Source organism: Podarcis liolepis, assembly GCF_965112155.1.
Source record: "Podarcis liolepis genome assembly, chromosome: 8".
Classification (NCBI taxonomy): Eukaryota; Metazoa; Chordata; class Lepidosauria; order Squamata; family Lacertidae; genus Podarcis; species Podarcis liolepis.
The window spans coordinates 25,669,553-25,685,967 of NC_139560.1; the positions used below are offsets into that span (position 1 = coordinate 25,669,553).

General features: G+C 42.5%; 2 protein-coding genes across 15 annotated transcripts in view; both read right to left on the reverse strand.

Annotated features, from left to right (window-relative positions):
* Positions 1–12,552, reverse strand: part of INTS8 (integrator complex subunit 8) — a 27,671-nt gene extending 15,119 nt beyond the window's left edge. For 2 of the 5 annotated variants that reach the window (XR_014529464.1, XM_083518352.1), the window contains exons 1-11: positions 12,478–12,552; positions 11,474–11,655; positions 10,741–10,915; positions 9,904–10,044; positions 9,027–9,098; positions 8,475–8,526; positions 4,079–4,261; positions 3,455–3,562; positions 2,124–2,273; positions 1,222–1,322; positions 166–307 (exon numbers count right to left, since the gene is read on the reverse strand). Coding sequence is in view for 4 of the 5 variants with exons in the window: in XM_083518352.1 (XP_083374478.1) it covers positions 166–307; positions 1,222–1,322; positions 2,124–2,273; positions 3,455–3,562; positions 4,079–4,261; positions 8,475–8,526; positions 9,027–9,098; positions 9,904–10,044; positions 10,741–10,915; positions 11,474–11,603 (1,254 nt within the window). In the remaining variant the exon portion in view is untranslated. Of the gene's footprint in view, positions 1–165; positions 308–1,221; positions 1,323–2,123; positions 2,274–3,454; positions 3,563–4,078; positions 4,262–8,474; positions 8,527–9,026; positions 9,099–9,903; positions 10,045–10,740; positions 10,919–11,473; positions 11,656–12,202; positions 12,435–12,477 lie in introns of those variants that run through there. The other 3 variants (XM_083518351.1, XM_083518350.1, XM_083518349.1) reach the window with 3 other exon arrangements.
* A 1,347-nt stretch (positions 12,553–13,899) lies between these two features.
* The window catches only part of LOC310713293 (neural-cadherin-like), a 52,022-nt gene continuing 49,506 nt past the window's right edge, over positions 13,900–16,415 (reverse strand). For 7 of the 10 annotated variants that reach the window (XR_014529196.1, XR_014529197.1, XR_014529199.1 and 4 more), the window contains one exon: positions 13,900–14,723. Coding sequence is in view for 5 of the 10 variants with exons in the window: in XM_083517145.1 (XP_083373271.1) it covers positions 14,337–14,723 (387 nt within the window). In the remaining 5 variants the exon portion in view is untranslated. Of the gene's footprint in view, positions 14,724–15,591; positions 15,749–16,415 lie in introns of all 10 variants that reach the window. The other 3 variants (XM_083517147.1, XM_083517146.1, XR_014529198.1) reach the window with 2 other exon arrangements.

Consider the following 16,415-nt stretch of genomic DNA (forward strand, 5'->3'; position numbering starts at 1 on the left):
CACATATTTTAAAAGTTAAGTAGCACCCATTAGTTCAGATGCAACAGTGAAAAGCATAGCACTTAAAAAGTGCATTAGGATCAATAAGCTGTATTCAGTAGCTTTAAAAAGCAGCTTAGAAAACAGTTTAAGCAGATGTGCCTAAAACTGAGGACAATTCCATACCTCTAGGAGAAAGTCTATTTTTTCTTTGGTGGGTCTAAGAAACAGCTGGTTAAAGTGGACACCGACTGGTCGGCCTTGCATTACATCACAAACACTGTTGCACACACACACCTTGAAACATATTTCTTCCAAGACATCATTCCTAGAAAAATACGGAAAGTTCACATGCTGTTAGAAGAAAAGCACATAAAAGGACACAAGGGACAGTTCTTACACTCCAGAATGCAGCTTGACTGCCCAGAAGGGACTACTGCAGAAGCAAGTTTGAGAAAGGTATTGATGATGGACAGTAAGATATGGGGCAAACAATTCATCCTTCACATTCCAGCCATTCTCTTATTTGTTTGTTTGCTTGATTGATTTCATAAAATTTATGCACTTGTATGGTAAAAAACCTCAAAGCACATTTATCATCAGCATAGAAGACAGAGATTATGAATGTGGCATCAGGACTGTGGATGGATATACACCAGGGATCAGCAACCCTTTTCAGCCGTGGGCCGGTCCACCGTCCCCTCAGACTATGTGGTGGACCGGAGTATTTTTTTTTGGGGGGGGGGGGGAGATGAACGAATTCCTATGCCCCACAAATAACCCAGAGATGTTCCTCAATGAGGCAACACAAAATACAGCTTCTTAACCCTTTTTTTGGAAGAAATAAACACAGAAAGTGTATGCTTCGAACCTAGTTGGGGGGGGGTGTCATCAAATGCATTTTGAATGCTTACAAGTTAGCCCTGCACTGAACCAATGAAACATTTCAATTCTTTTCACACTAAGGGAATAGTAGGGACCAGACACCTAGGATTATTCAATTCCTGCTTGAAATGCTGTTCTAATAATGAAAAGCAAGTAGTTCAACATTTTAAAAATAATGTGAACTACAAGCAAATCAGGCCAAATTACCTCAGAGTTTTAAGTTGTCAACCATGAGCTGAAAGTACCAATTGGCTTGGAACTGGTCCGAGCCAACTGCTCGGAAATCTATACCTTCTGCCTGGCCTTAACTGTTAAGCAAAGAGTGCATCGGAATGATTCATTCAAGTTATTTCTCACCCTTGTTGAGCTTTCTGGGAGAGTTCCCTGAGAACTGATTGCCTGAACTGAACGGGTAAACTGGGTGTTCGGTTATCTTCAAGGAAAATTTTCACTAGTTCCTGAAGTACACGCAGAGAGAAGATGAATCAGTTTGACAATATATGGCATTTGGCCCAACACCAAGACGGAATAGTTTCAAAGTTAGCTGGAACCAGTTTACTGGATACTGCAACAACAACTCAACTTATACAGATATTAAATTAACTTATACAGATGTGAAATGTTATTTTTCATCGTTTTGAACTTAAAAACATGTCAATATACAAAGCGTGCTGCGAAAATCAGAATATGAAAAGGTTTTAAAAGTATAATGAACTTTTTTTTTGTTATTTATGTAACCAATTGATTACAATACAAAATTAAAAGTGACAGCTTTGGTTCTATCTGTTTTTTATTCTCAGGAGAATAACAATTCCTATATACAGCAGACTACTTAATATTCTGCTTACTACTAATAATATACTTGAGGAATAGGGACGCAGGGGGCACTCTGGTCTAAACCACTCTGCTCTGTCCCAGTTCTGCCAACTTAGCAGTTTGAAAGCATGCCAGTGCAAGTAGATAAATAGGTACTGCTGCGGTGGGAAGGTAAAAGGTGTTCTGGCTTCTGTCACGGTGTTCAGTTGCACCACAAGTGATTTAGTCATGCTGGCCACATGACCTGGAAAGCTGTCTGTGACAAACACCAGCTCCCTCAACCTGAAAAGTAAGATGAGTGCCGCACCCCGTAGTCGCCTTTAACTGGACTTAACCACCTAGGGGTCATTTACCGTTTACCTTTTTACCTTACTTGAGGAATAAACAAGCAGACTAATATAAGGATCACATGATGTGCAATTCAAGCTTTGCAAATCCTTTACCTGATAACTGCCAGATCTTAAACAGCTGTGGATTTGACTGTAAGGAGTTGATGGCTGTGAAGTATTGTCAGAAGGTGCAAGAACTCCACAAGCTTGGCAGTAACCAGCTAACCTTTTTTCATCTATGATGCAATGAAGCGAAGAGCCAATCTGTAAGAAATATCCAATTTCTATCAGTAACTTTAAAATAATTCATTATTTAAGACAAATGTCTTCAAAGGCTATATACAGTGGTACCCCGCAAGACGAATGCCTCGCAAGACGGAAAACCCGCAAGACGAAAGGGTTTTCTGTTTTGGAGGCGCTTCGCAAGACGAATTTCCCTATGGGCTTGCTTCGCAAGAAGAAAGCCCATAGGGAAATCTCCGGGGACCTCTTTTAAATGCTGGTGGTGGGGAGCAAAGCCTTTCCCCCCCTTCGGCCTTCAGAAGAGGTCCAGGAAGGCCGGCGGGGGCCGAAAGGCTTTGCTCCCCACTGCCAGCATTTTAAAAGCAGTCCGGGATAGCAGGGAAGCGCTTCCCGCTATCGCGGATGGCTTTTGAAGGCAGGCGGGGGGGAGCAAAGACTTTTGCCCCCCGCCCGCCTTCAGAAGAGGTCCTGGACCTCTTCTGAAGGCGGACGGGGGGCGAATGTCTTTGCTCCCCCCTGCCTGCCTTCCCGGGAGAGCGGAGAAAGGCAGCACGTTTCTCCGCTGTCCCGGACGGCTTTGGAAGGCAGGCGGTGGGGAGCAAAGACTTTTGCCCCCCGTCCGTCTTCAGAAGAGGTCCAGGACCTCTTCTGAAGGCGGGCGGGGGGCAAAAGTCTTTGTCCCCCCTGCCTGCCTTCCCAGGGGCTTTTACATCGCCCCGGACAGCGGAGAAGTCCTCTGCTGTCCCGGGGTTTTTTAAAATGCTGGGGGTGGGAAGAAAAGCCCTTGTCCCCCCCCCCAGCCTTCAGAAGAGGTCGGGGGACAGACCGTCCCCGAACCTGGTCTGAAGGCGGTTTCCATAGGAACGCATTAATTGATTTTCAATGCATTCCTATGGGAAACCGTGCATCGCAAGACGAAAAACTCGCAAGAAGAAAAAACTTGCGGAACGAATTAATTTCGTCTTGCGAGGCACCACTGTATGATGAAATCATTTCCTAAATGTATAAATATTATGCATTACATGTTCCAATGGAAAACTCAGTTTTCTTGTACTTAAGACAAAGGATCAGGAAACCCAAATAGGTAAACCCAAATTGCTCACAGGATATATCTAGTTAAAGTGAGCACTAGATCGCATTGCATGAATTTGGTTACAGAGATGCAAAAACTGAAATGAGCTGTCTATTGTTGAATGACGTACCTTTGAAATCAGTTCCTTGGTTCTAAAAAATTTCTCTCTGGCGTTTCCATAAAGAGCAGAATCTGTGGAACCTTGCTGAAAATAGATGGCACCTAAATCATAGCAGACCTGAAACACAAACAAGCAGCATTTCTTTCAAAATTATATTTTTTGTTTCTTACGCTGTGGGAACATTAAATCTATGTTGAAAGTTCAGGATATAAATTATCTAAACAAACAAAACTATGGTAGATGGAAAAGATTGACTATGCTCAGAGTGTCGAAGACTCTGTGGTACATATTTGCTTGAATATGGGTTTTCCTTCCGTTTCCAACAATTGGAAAATATCTAAATTGAACTTAGTAATAATTGGGAAAGGAACAGAGGCCTAGAGATAATTGTAAGACTCCATACTTGAAGCTTACTTTTTGTAAACCACTTTGAGATTATTATTTTTAAAAAAATACACATTCAAGTGATATATGCATTTTATGAAATAATTAAATATGAAATAAGCTTAGAAGCCACAGGTAAATCAAGGAAGCTTGAATATGGAATAATAGTGGTGCTTTGAGGCATGATGAATTGCATCATAAGCACCACCATTTCAGCAGCTATGCTTTCAGGCAAAATGTCTGGCATACCTGACACTGCAGTTCCTCAGCACTGATGTTGAATCCCGCTGTGGAACTCTCTGTTTCTCCATTAACCGCACCAGGGTCCATGGCTAGCAAATCTAGAGTCCGTATTGTGTGAATATAAAGATCTTTATTTAATTTGAGTGCTCCTTCTAAGACCAGAATGGAATCAGCAGCCTGTTCTTTTAGCTGTAACGACCCAAAGAAATGCATGTATCCAGTTATTATTGCCACTTATTTATTCAATGTGTTCATTATATTTAGAATATTTAGCACAAAGTTCTCCTTTACTCCATAAGCAGCATAGGATCTTACTAACTTACTTAACCCCAAACAATAACCCTTTAATTGGCTTCCGGTTCAGATTATCTTGCACACTTCAGAAGTAACATCACAGTCCTGAACATGCTCACTCAGAAGCAAGCCCTACAGAATTCAATCACAATCTTCAACCAGGCCTTTGGCTGATTAAAATTATACACCAACTTTAAATGTGCCTGTGAGAAGAGAAGATTATTGTTGCTTTTGTTTCAATTATTTACTGGTGTTTTTATCTTGTATTTTATCCTGTGAACAGCCCAGACATCTTGTGATGAAGGGTGGGAAATACATTTAAGAAATAAATAAATAAAAATATGAATGAATGAGGGAATAAGACTAGTAACTTGTGAAAAGAGCCTGGCTCTTTCTTCCTGTGCTTTTGTGGCCTAGTTCCTTGCACCACAATACACATACGTGAGAAAATTTCCTTTGGGGTGGGGAGCTGCATCTGTCCGGCAGACCAGATCATTATGTGTCCCACCCCCTTCCAGGTAGAGTGTGACAAATGACACCAGGTGATCTTTTAGCCCAAAGTTGTCTCCAGTAGCCTCCTTTAAAGCACTATTTCACACAGCATAGGGTTTTACAGACACTGCCAATCAGCTAATCCCTGAGACAGGTTTTTATCTATCCCATACCTTACATCTTATATGACACAAGGTGTAGGAGCAGGTGGGAATGACTTAGCCAAAATGACCTGGCAGACCAAATTAGGCCCGTGGGTCAGAGGTTCTCCACCCCGACCTCCTTGAATAAACTCTTTCTTATAACATGGACCTGGAATTAGACCACAAATAAGAGGGCACCAACAGGGTCACAGGAAAGTTACAAAAAAGATGGAGACTACGATACAGCAGCGGTGAGAAAACCTCCTTAAAATCTTAAGTTGTTACATACATAAGCTAATTAATTGAATGGAAGACGGTAGCTGCAGGATAATCCAACGGGGGGGAAGGGGGGGTTACATTCAGCCTATATGTAGACTTACAGTTGTCTGAAGGATAAAGGTAAAGGTAAAGGGTCCCCTGACAGTTAAGTCCAGTCGCAAACGACTCTGGGGTTACGGCGCTCATCTCACTTTACAGGCCGAGGGAGCCGGCGTTTGTCTGCTCTGCAGACAGTTTTTCCGGGTCATGTGGCCAGAATGACTAAGCCGCTTCTGGCGAAACCAGAGCAGCGCACGGAAACGCCGTTTACCTCCCTGCCGGAGCAGTACCTATTAATCTACTTGCATTTTTTGGGGTGCTTTCGAGCTGCTAGGTTGGCAGGAGCTGGGAACAAGCAACGGGAGCTCACCCTGTCGCAGGGATTCGAATTGCCAACGTTTTGATCGGCAAGCCCAAGGCTCAGTGGTTTAGACCACAGCACCACCCGCATCCCAGCTGTCTGAAGTATAGGCCTCCCTGAAAGGAAATTATTCAGTATTCTTGGAAGATAAAGCCGGCAGTAGTCAAAACACGCCCCAGCCGCCCAAGCAACTTCAACTATTAATGCTGATAAGAGGCTGCGGGAGGTTCATCTCACTCAAAAACAACAATAGTGTTTCTAGAGTAAACCTATGCTTAATTAAGCCGGCTGCTCTGTAATTTTCAATCACCCTCTGACCAGTCTGGCACACTAACTGGTGGGAAGGATGATCAGGGGGCCAAACAAACGTTTTAGAGAAATTGAGGACTACTCACTCCCTGCCCCCCACAGCTAAACAGTCTAAGATCGGGATTTCCCCCCCTCAAGATGTCTTGCTACGTCTGCACAAGTTCCCTTTCACAATCGCTTTGCAGTGCTAGCTGAAGTACATGGAGATTCATATGAAGATCCTATCAGCAGTATCGGGGAGCCCAACAGCAATCATAATAAGGCAAATTCAGAACCCCAGAAGGCTGAGACGAACCCGAGTGCTACTCAGAACCCAGCTGAGCTGATTCTAATGACAGCTAAAACAATTGATTTGTCAAGCACTGAACTTACTACATTCCAAAATGAATATTTTGATCAGTAAGGTCAAGGGGACACTCGGTAGGGAGATCTACTCGAGTTGTCACAGGGTTTCAAAGGTACCTCCTCTAACGCCCCACAAGCTAAGGAGATAAACACCCCCCCCCCCCAAAAAAAGAGTTCCAAACCTTGAGAGAACTCAAGCCAGAGGTCTGGCAGTGAAATGAAAGAGCAGCAACATTTAGTGCTGCAAGCAAACCAAGTCAGCATTACAATATGCACCTATAAAGGCAGATTCCTACCTTGGTCCACATTTCTATCAGCTAAAAGACACATGAGGTCTTTATTAGGGGAGCAAGCCGGTTATATATACCTGGTTAATGTGGAGTCTCTGATCTGCCCCAAACAAACACATAAAGTTTTACTATCTTTCAGGAGTTCCAGTATCCTGACAATGTTACCATGTGCCAAGCCTATGTTGACCGCTATGCGAGTTTTTCCAACACAAGCTTTTAAAAATTTTGACTATATTGCCATTATTAGATAACCCTAAAGCAGCTGGCCATCACAACAACAACAACAACAACAACAACAACACACCACTAAGGAGAATTCAAAATAGCCAAAGCAACCCCCCCCCCCGAGGTTCTGATCAACAGCCTGGAATCAGAAAATTTAACCAAAGACAACTGCAACCGGGAGGAGAATGTGAAATGCTCTTTTAAAGATCTCCCAATGGAAGAGCAACAAGGGATTATCGGAAGGCTTGAACTTTTGAAATCCAGTCTTTTAAAGATTTCTGCAGAGTTCAAAATTCCTACAACATACCCAATCAATTTTCAATCCAAGGAGTCTTCACAAAAACCCATTATCCTCAATACCACCCACACAAGGAACTATTCATCAAAATACGAAACAACACAAGCACACTCCAGTCCCCTTCGGCAAGCAACAGCTCTGATTCGGTGGGGAAAAAACGTTACAGTGAGGCAGGTATGGTCACAACATCTGCCTGGCTCTCAATGCGGGAGCTTGAGGATCAGGAATTGGGTTCACCACATAAGGCAGTAGCATCACTGCTTGTTGGAGTTCCTCATTTTGCTGCATTGATTCACCCAGAAACTTGGGTGAAGGATTTAGCAGCGGACGAAACAGCACATCTGCCTGAACAGAAGATGCAGCAACCGCGTATAGTACAGTGGATGCTCGGGTTGCGAACGTGATCGGTGCGGGATGCACGTTCGCAACCCGCAGCCTTCACAACCCACAGTGGCGTGTCTGCGCATGCGTGGGTTGCGATTCGGCACTTCTGCACATGTGCAAAGCGCGATTTAGCACTTCTGCACATGCGCAGCCGCTGAAACCCAGAAGTAACCCATTCCGGTACTGCCTGGTTTCGGCGGTCCGTAACCCAAAAAAACACAACCTGAAGTGTCTGTAACCCGAGGTATGACTGTATACAGGACACTTAATAGCGGCGTGGATCAGGGACTCTGAACTGTAGATCCTTAGCACAGGAAATCTTAGAAACTAGTGTTCAAGAACCTGCTTTGCTGACATCACCTGCACAGCAACGGCAGTTGCTCACTGCTATCTGCCATAATGATAATAACTTTACAGAACAACTTAATGGGGGGCGGGGTAATTAATAACCATCTGTCAGAAGGAGTACTGACACCAACATAATTACTTTAAATGTGAAGAGACTGAGAAATGTGGTAAAACAGGCCAGAATGGCAACATATTTATACAAAATAGACCCACACATAGTATTCTTGCAAGGAACTCTTAAAGCAGTTATTTACACAGTCATGGGTTGGGCAAAAATTTATAGCCAGTGTCTCCAATAAAGCAAGAGGAGTTGCTGCGTTAATACACTCATATCTTAATTTTCACTCACATCTTAATGTATTCCCTTTTAATGAGATTGGAGCGCATGAGGTGTTACTCTATGGTTTTTATGAGCATGAGAATGTTTGGAATATATGCTATGGCAAATAAACTATTGAAAAGAAAAGAAAATTACCAGGGGCCATATTTATCCAGGAAGGATTTAAATTCAGTACATTGATCCAAAGTTCCACATTTTTTCTTTAAATACCTCAATCCACTCACATTCACATCTAGCAAAGAAAAAGGCACTTACTACTTTCAGGATATTTTCTGTTACTTCCTTTTCTTGCTGAATCTGATTCATTCTAAATAAAAAAGGCAAAAGCAACAATGAGCGTACCATTCAAAGCAATATTAAATGGATGCCCCTATATTTAGATTTCCAAAACAGCTTACATCTTTTGAATTTAAAAAAAACAAGGGGTTTTTTTGTTTACAAATTTTAAATTTCTCCAACAACACTTCAGTAATAGAGAATTGATTCAGTTTTTAGATTTTAGGCATTTTACAAAGCTTTTCTGAATATAATTTGCTCTAATAGGACCAGAACCTATTCTCAGCTACAATGAATTCAGTGGCAGGGTTCTTTTTTAAAAAAAAAGTTTACCAGCACGCACACACACCCTTTTAAAAAAAAATACAGTAAAGTTTCAATTGACCATGTAACCAACAATAATATTTAACGGCTGAACAATATTTATTGAAATTATCTATGATGTTAAACCACTTCTGTGTCTTGCTAAAATTAGAGTTAAGTTGATTAATATATTGCTTGTAAGGGTCTGAAACAAATGCACAAACTTACACATTTAACTGAGGTGGACCAGGTTTCACTTGTTTGACAGGAAAACTGCTTTTGACTATGGTCCTAATAGCCCTATTAAAAGAAAGTTAAGTGATAAGCATAGAGTTCAGTCATGGAAACAAACTGATTTTTAAATTGCCCCCCCCATTATGTTTTTACTGTAATTTTACTGGTGTTAGCCGCCCTGAGCCCAGCTCTGGCCGGGGAGGGCGGGCTATAAATAAAAAATTATTATTATTATTATTATTATTATTATTATTATTATTATTATTATTAGCTCTATCCATTATTACAGCTTCAAACAAAAGTTTGTGCTACATTAAAACAGCACTCAAAGTGTGATAGTCACAAGTTATCAAAAAGCACCAACAGCCTATCTGATTCTAAAAAATATCATGTATAGTATTGCACATGAAGTTGCCAACTTTTTTCTTGCATGGCTCCTACGTATAAAAAAGCTATTTTACAAGGAAAAATATGTGAAACTTTATCCATGACTGCATATGCCCCACCCAAGAAAAATGGCAACAAATAGATCTAAGACTCTACACCACATTTAAAATGGGATTGTGGTCAACCTCTCCTCCGATTCAATAACTTGACAGTATATCCCTATAATTTTCCTTGATCTTTTATGTAAGTTACAAAATAATATTATAGTTAGGGATCTACGTACACATTGAAAATAATGATTTATTACAACTGCTGGTTTAAATCTCAAAGAAAACTGCAAACCAATGTGCATACAACATTTTTGTCCTAGGACTATCAAATTAGACCAGTTTAGTTTAAGCAATATAATCAAGATTAATTTAATCTTAACACTTGTCTCCATATTTGAATTACATCAATGACACTCAAACAATGACGTTCTCACCATCTATTGTAGAGTAGTATCGCCATTGCTGTGGTTGGAGGTAAACTGGCAAGGTCCACATCTACATGCTTAGTTCCTGGAGGAACCTTACTAATGCACAGCAGTTCGTTCAGCAGCATGTTCAATACAGGAACCGATAAGCTGAATAAAAGACCAAGGATTGCTAAAGTTACAGAATGGTACTTCGTTGCAAAACTTCCTTAAAGCAAAACAGTGGTACCTCGGGTTAAGAACTTAATTCGTTCTGGAGGTCCATTCTTAACCTGATACTGTTCTTATCCTGAGGTACCATTTTAGCTAATGGGACCTGCCGCTGCGCCGCCGCCATCATGCGATTTCTGTTCTCATCCTGAAGCAAAGTTCTTAACCTGAGGTATTGTTTCTGGTTTAGCGGAGTCTGTAACCTGAAGCGTCTGTAACCTGAGGTACCACTGTACAACTTAAGGTAGCATACATCAGGTTTCCAAGTGTTCTCCCATACAGGCGCTGACCAGACTTGTTTACTTTCAGCAGGCTTGCTGAATCATGATTAATAATTATTAATATAGCATTGTAGGTACTTTTTAAAGCATACATTTGTATTGGCATGTGCTCCTCTAAGACAACAAAAACAATAAAAATCAGAGAGAACGTGCACAACAGATGTATTTTTTTTTAAATGAATGCTGTCTAAACCCTGGGACCCTCCAGATGATGTTGGACTACAACTCCCATCAGCCCAAGACAGTATGGCTAATGGTGGGGGATAATAAGATGTTTCTGGCCTACAATTCCCAAGAGCTGCAAGTTCCCCATTGATTATATGTTAACAACATTAACCAAGAAGTCCACTGATACCTTTTCTCCAGTACATCCAAATCCCACTTTAAATGTGCTGCAACTTTCAGAGCAAGCAATTTTAAAATGCGGTTTCTCTTGTTATCAGGTGGAGGCTGGACCTGATTCTGCTCATTCACCAAAGGTTTGGAAGCCTGCTCCAAAAACTGAACGATTAGCTGAACAGGTGAGGGATCTACTGGGCAGAAAAGACAGGTTTGGAAATGTTTGATCTGGATGAAAATGCTAGAGAAAAAGAGGTAACCAATACAAAGCAAACAGCATTCTTTCCAGGATGAACGTGCAGTGATGATTTTTTATTTAGAGAAAACAAACTTGTCTGATTATTTAATACTGATGAAGATTACAACCCTGCATTTATGGCCCTTTCACACATCACACAGACACAAACTCAGGTCTACCACCAAATGAACACTGTAACCAATCATGGCTATGTTTATGATGTGTGCTTGCAAATGTTTGCCCTATTTCTATTCAATATGATACCTTTTATACATTTTTTGCTAAACATTCACACATTCATAATATGTGGCATTCCCTTAGGCTAAAATGCCACTGATTTCAATGGGATTTAAGCAGCTTAACTGTACGGCCACAGTCAAATGACAAGTAACAAATTTAGCTCACAACAAAAGAATTCCTATACATACAACTAAGGAGAATCCTAACCATTCCATCAGAAACAACACAGTCAAGCTCTCTTGTTCTCTGTAGATTTTTTGATATTACTAACCAGGCGAAACTTTTTTCAGATGTTTGTCCAGCAGAGACTCCTCTAGCAAAAACTCAAACCAGGATGTTTGGGGAGGTGTGCAAGGTCGACTTGAAGTGACGGCCTCCCGGTCAGCAGCTTCTGCACTCATCTTCCTCTCTGCAGTTTCTTTCCCTTTCTTCAAGCATTTGCTGGGCCAGCAGCTGCACCAGATTTAAAAGCAACATCATAACAGAACATGGCTGCTCCATACAGTGCAATATATTCCTACGACTGCAGAGTATCTAATCCTCACTGAGATCCACAACACAAACACAACAAATGGGGATCGGGGTGAGCGGGGACGGATATCTTGTTTGTTTGTTTGTACGAAAGCAACACACTCCAGAACCATCAAAACAAATGCAAAATAAATAAAATGCAAAACAGATATTTAATTATTGATTGATTGGTCTGCAGCCAAACATCCATAGATCTCAGGGGCGGTTCACAACATTAAACGCTTCTCATTAGGCTCCATTTCCATTTCACCTGCATCCTTACATGAAAACCAACAGAGAGTCCCTCATTAAAAAGCATACATGAAGTGACTCTTTTTTTTGTTTTTAAAAGGATTTCATTGAGGCCTTTGCTTTTGTGCACCGGAGCTGTCTTCCCCAGGTGCACTAGAGCTCTTATTATCAGCTGACACGGATACACGTAGAAACGTTGCAAATGTTGCAAACAGTGAGCTTTGCATAGAAGCGTCACCTTTCAGGTGTGTGTTGGTTACCACCCTGTTGCATCTCACATACGCGGGGGGCCAACCATTCCTGCATCCAGACCCCGTTTTGGAGGGGCCACGGCAGCGGTGCAAAGCGACACATTCCGGGACCTGCGGCACATCTTCCAGCGCCTCCTCCTTTGCACCCCTTCTATTTTGCAAGACCGCACGCCACCTATTTAAACATCCCATCCCTTCAGAGCACTCCCCACCACCACACCACTGGAACCCAGCGACGCGGCAACCCCTTCGCCCTCCTCACCTTTGCTTCTGACCCTTCACAGCCAAACACCTCCGCCTCCTCCTCCTCCTCCCGCCACCAACCAAAATGGCCGCCGCCTGCTCTTATCCCGCCCGCCCTGCCTCGGGGAAAGGGGAGGGACGGAAAGCCAGCCGGCCGGGCTTTTGCTCCGCCCCGATTGTAGGATTCCGGCCAATCCAGAAGCGGCGGCAGGCCGGGCTCGGAAAGCGATTCGTCACACCACAGAACTCGCACGTGCGCGGCGAGAAGCAGTAATTCAACCGGTAGACCTTCTCCCGGGGTAGCTGTGCGGCGGGTGAAAAGGTTTAATGGATTGTTAATCCCGGGGGGAGCTGGAGCATTTATGCGTGTGTGTGTGTGTGTGTGTTTAAGACGGTGGAATCCTGCGCATTATCTTGGCACTATCCGCTCCCTTGAGATAAGTTGCAGAGATGTGTCTTATCATTTCTACACCGCCTGATTGCAAATATACGGATCAGCTGTGTCTCCACAATCCAATCGCGGATGATTTTTATAGTGGGCTGAGCTGACATTGAGCAACAGCACCGACAGGTGGGCGAGAGTTGAGCAGTTTACAAACGTCTACTCCCTCATTTATTGCCCACCACACTTCCCCAGGACCCTGGTAATGGTGGTTCACCATCTGCTCTCTCTGACCCAGGTACCTGCAGCCTTTTTCTAATTTTCCCTCTTTCCTCCCAAGTGAAGTGCTCAGCACAACAGGTGAGCTCAATACCACATTCCCACCCATCAAGCATCCTCTGTATGTGGCAATGGAAGCCTTCCAAAGCAACTACTCTATTCCAAACTTAAAAATGAAAAGTGTAATGCTGGTGGTCAGCAAAAGAGGGACTCTTTCAAGGCAAATCTTTTTAAAATGCGGTATAAACACTGATAACTGGGAAACACTGGCCTGTAAGCGCTCCACTGTGGAAGGACGTGTGGAACCAGAATTGGCCTCTGTAGTCACTTACAGACTCACTGTTAAGATTGTGTTCATGGAAGACAATCTTACTTGGCCATGAGTGATTGCCAAAGAAGTTGGCTTGTATGTTCTCACCAGCTGGCCATTCCCCAGCACTCCGTATCTCTGCAAGAATCTGGGTTAGTCACATACACACCCCTTCTGCTTGCTTCTGGCTCTCACACAGGAATCAACCTAATTAGCACCCAAACTTATAGGCAGGAGGCTCTAGAAGGAACAATGCCCTTTGGTATCAAATCATTCAGAGGCAAGCCCAACAGCATCAGACCCACCACTCAAAGAAGTGCTTCCCATATGCCCATGGGGGGCTGTGGGTTAATTCTATACTAATTCTACATTTTATTTGTGGTTTCTGCTGCCGCCCAACTGTTATTTTCTTCCCCTTATTTAGAAAAATGAGAGAAGATTTTATTGACGCCCAAGTACAAAAAGAGAGAGACAAGTAAACAAATGTATTTTACAATATCTACACAATATCTACATAAAACATTTAGCATTAAGAGGATTAAATAATACAATATGGCGGAAATTTACTTGCACATCTAGATTACTACTAAAGATTCACACGTTACAGATACTTTAGAGGCTACTCTTCAGTGCTACAGAATTCCTTCATTTCAAAGCATTTCAAAGCTTCACAACAAATATCCTTCTAACGTTATTTGTACAACAGACACTAAAATACTGTATACAGATAATTTAAGGGAAGGTGAGGAGATCAACCACACTACTGTTCCCAAATAACCAGCATGAATAAATAGAACCAAAATTGGATTGTTAAATAAAATACTAAAATGTTTTTGAAGTGTGCTCTCCTAGGAGTAGGATCCATCACACAGCAATGTGCTAGGTTCCTGTCTCCCACATTTTACAACTATTCAGTTGGAAGTTCATAGAGCTCTTTTAACCTTACAAACTTTGGTCCCCATTCTTGGAGATAATTATAATTTAGATCTTCCTCTATGCTGGAGAGGTCCAAGGAATGCAAGCTTCCACTCAAAGAGTGTTGCCACTCTCGACAATAAACTTGAACGGTATCAGCTGGAAGGCTCTGCAAATCTTTGTCTGCATCCTGTTGTATTTGAGACACATAATATTTGAGGTCTGGGACCAAAGAAGAAGATTCTTTCAGGCATGCGTGATTCACAAGTGGGTTTCTTTGTGGTCCAGAATGTGATCTGAGGAGTGAAGCAGTGTTTCCTGAGGAAAGATGAGGTATACTTTGCAGAGGTTGCTTCAATGCGTCTATATTATAAGCACTCTAGGGAGGAAATGGAAAGGAAACATTAAGCAAATAAAATTACTACCTTTAATTATTTTATCACACTTTTCATCACTTTCAAGTCTTTATTCTGTTTTCTGTCCCAGTGCCCTGGGACGTCAGTCACTATTTGTCCTGTTTGAAAGATGGTGACCATGGTAGTAAGATGATGGACTTACTCAAGGCCATATTCAGACCATGGTAGAGGAAGGAGGACTTTGCATTGGGAGTTTTCCAGATCCAAGTCCATCTCTCCTTCCCCAATATGGTGGCCTACAGAAGCTGTAGGACTCCAACTCCCATCAGCCCCAGCCAGCATGGCTGATGGTCACAAGTGATGGGACTTGTGGTCCAAAACATCAGGAAAGAACTGGTTTGGGAAAGGCTGCTTTATCTACTGAATCACATTGATTCTCAAAAACTCAGTCAAATAAATGGCAGTGCTTCACATATTAACCCTTAGCCCCACCCACCAAATACACACTTCTACATACAATCAAGGTCAGGTCATACAGAATTTCTTAAAGATTTCTGCTTCCCTTCTGTAGGTCCACAGACTTACTAGCCAATGAACATACAGACTCAAACTTCATGTGTTGATGGTTGGGGAGAACCACTCCTGCCAGACCTCTTAATTCACAGTGTATATAGTTTTCCCCACATGAAGATCAAACTCTAAGAATTTTTTATTATATGAAATAGCTTTCAGAGACCTCATGAGGGAACGTTTTGGCAAAACGTCAGTCCTAGAGCAAGACCTCTGGCTGATTCCAGAGAAACAACACAGTTAAAATGCACAACACCAGTTTTTTAAGAAGTTAATGCTAATTAATATTAAACACAAGACAGGAGAGACAGTGTCAAGTACCTTTTGTACTCAGAGTTGGTTTAGCCTCAGCTGAAAGTACTGTATTCAGTTTTATCTCTTCTTTTAAATGTGGCGACCAATAAAATTTGCGAGTACTCCAGACCCGGCTCTTGGATTTTGGGGGGCGCTCAGACAAGGCAACCCTGGCCCTCTTAACCTGGAAGAAGCAGGTCACGCAAACTGAGAATCCTCTCGTGCTGCCACTGGGAGGGGGAGGGCTCCATACAAAAGGAGAATGGTGGGATGATGGGCCCTTCACCCATCTTGAAGCCTCCTCAGAAGCACACCTCATCATCCCCTGAGCCAGCCCTGGAGTACTCAAAGGGGAATTCACATACATGTGCAGTAAAGGACTACATGGAGGGTCTGTGTGGGCTAGCACACTTGTGCATTGCTACCACCACACTCTGTAACATCCGTGTGTTCAGTGGCATCAGGAAGAGTTGTACCCACATACAGATGTACACAGGTAGAACTTCCAATTTCAACTGAACATGAAAACTTCAGGGAATGTGGCAGTGACAGGTAAGGCCCTATGATGATCCCTTCCATGTGGAGGGGTTCATGTGAACCACCCTAAAGGAAAGTGACAATGACAAAAAGGGGAGAGACGTGAAACACAAGGGAGGTCTATGGGAACTCAATGTTTACCTCAGACAAATAAGTCTGGGCTGGTGAATGTGGTCCAGGACGCTAAGAAGTCAGGGTCTGGGTTTTTTAAATCAATGTTAATGAGAATATTTGAGGGATAGGCATCAGGGATAAAATCAAGGGCAAAGGGGGTCTTATCACAAAGGCAACATCTCTTTCCCATTACAATTCTG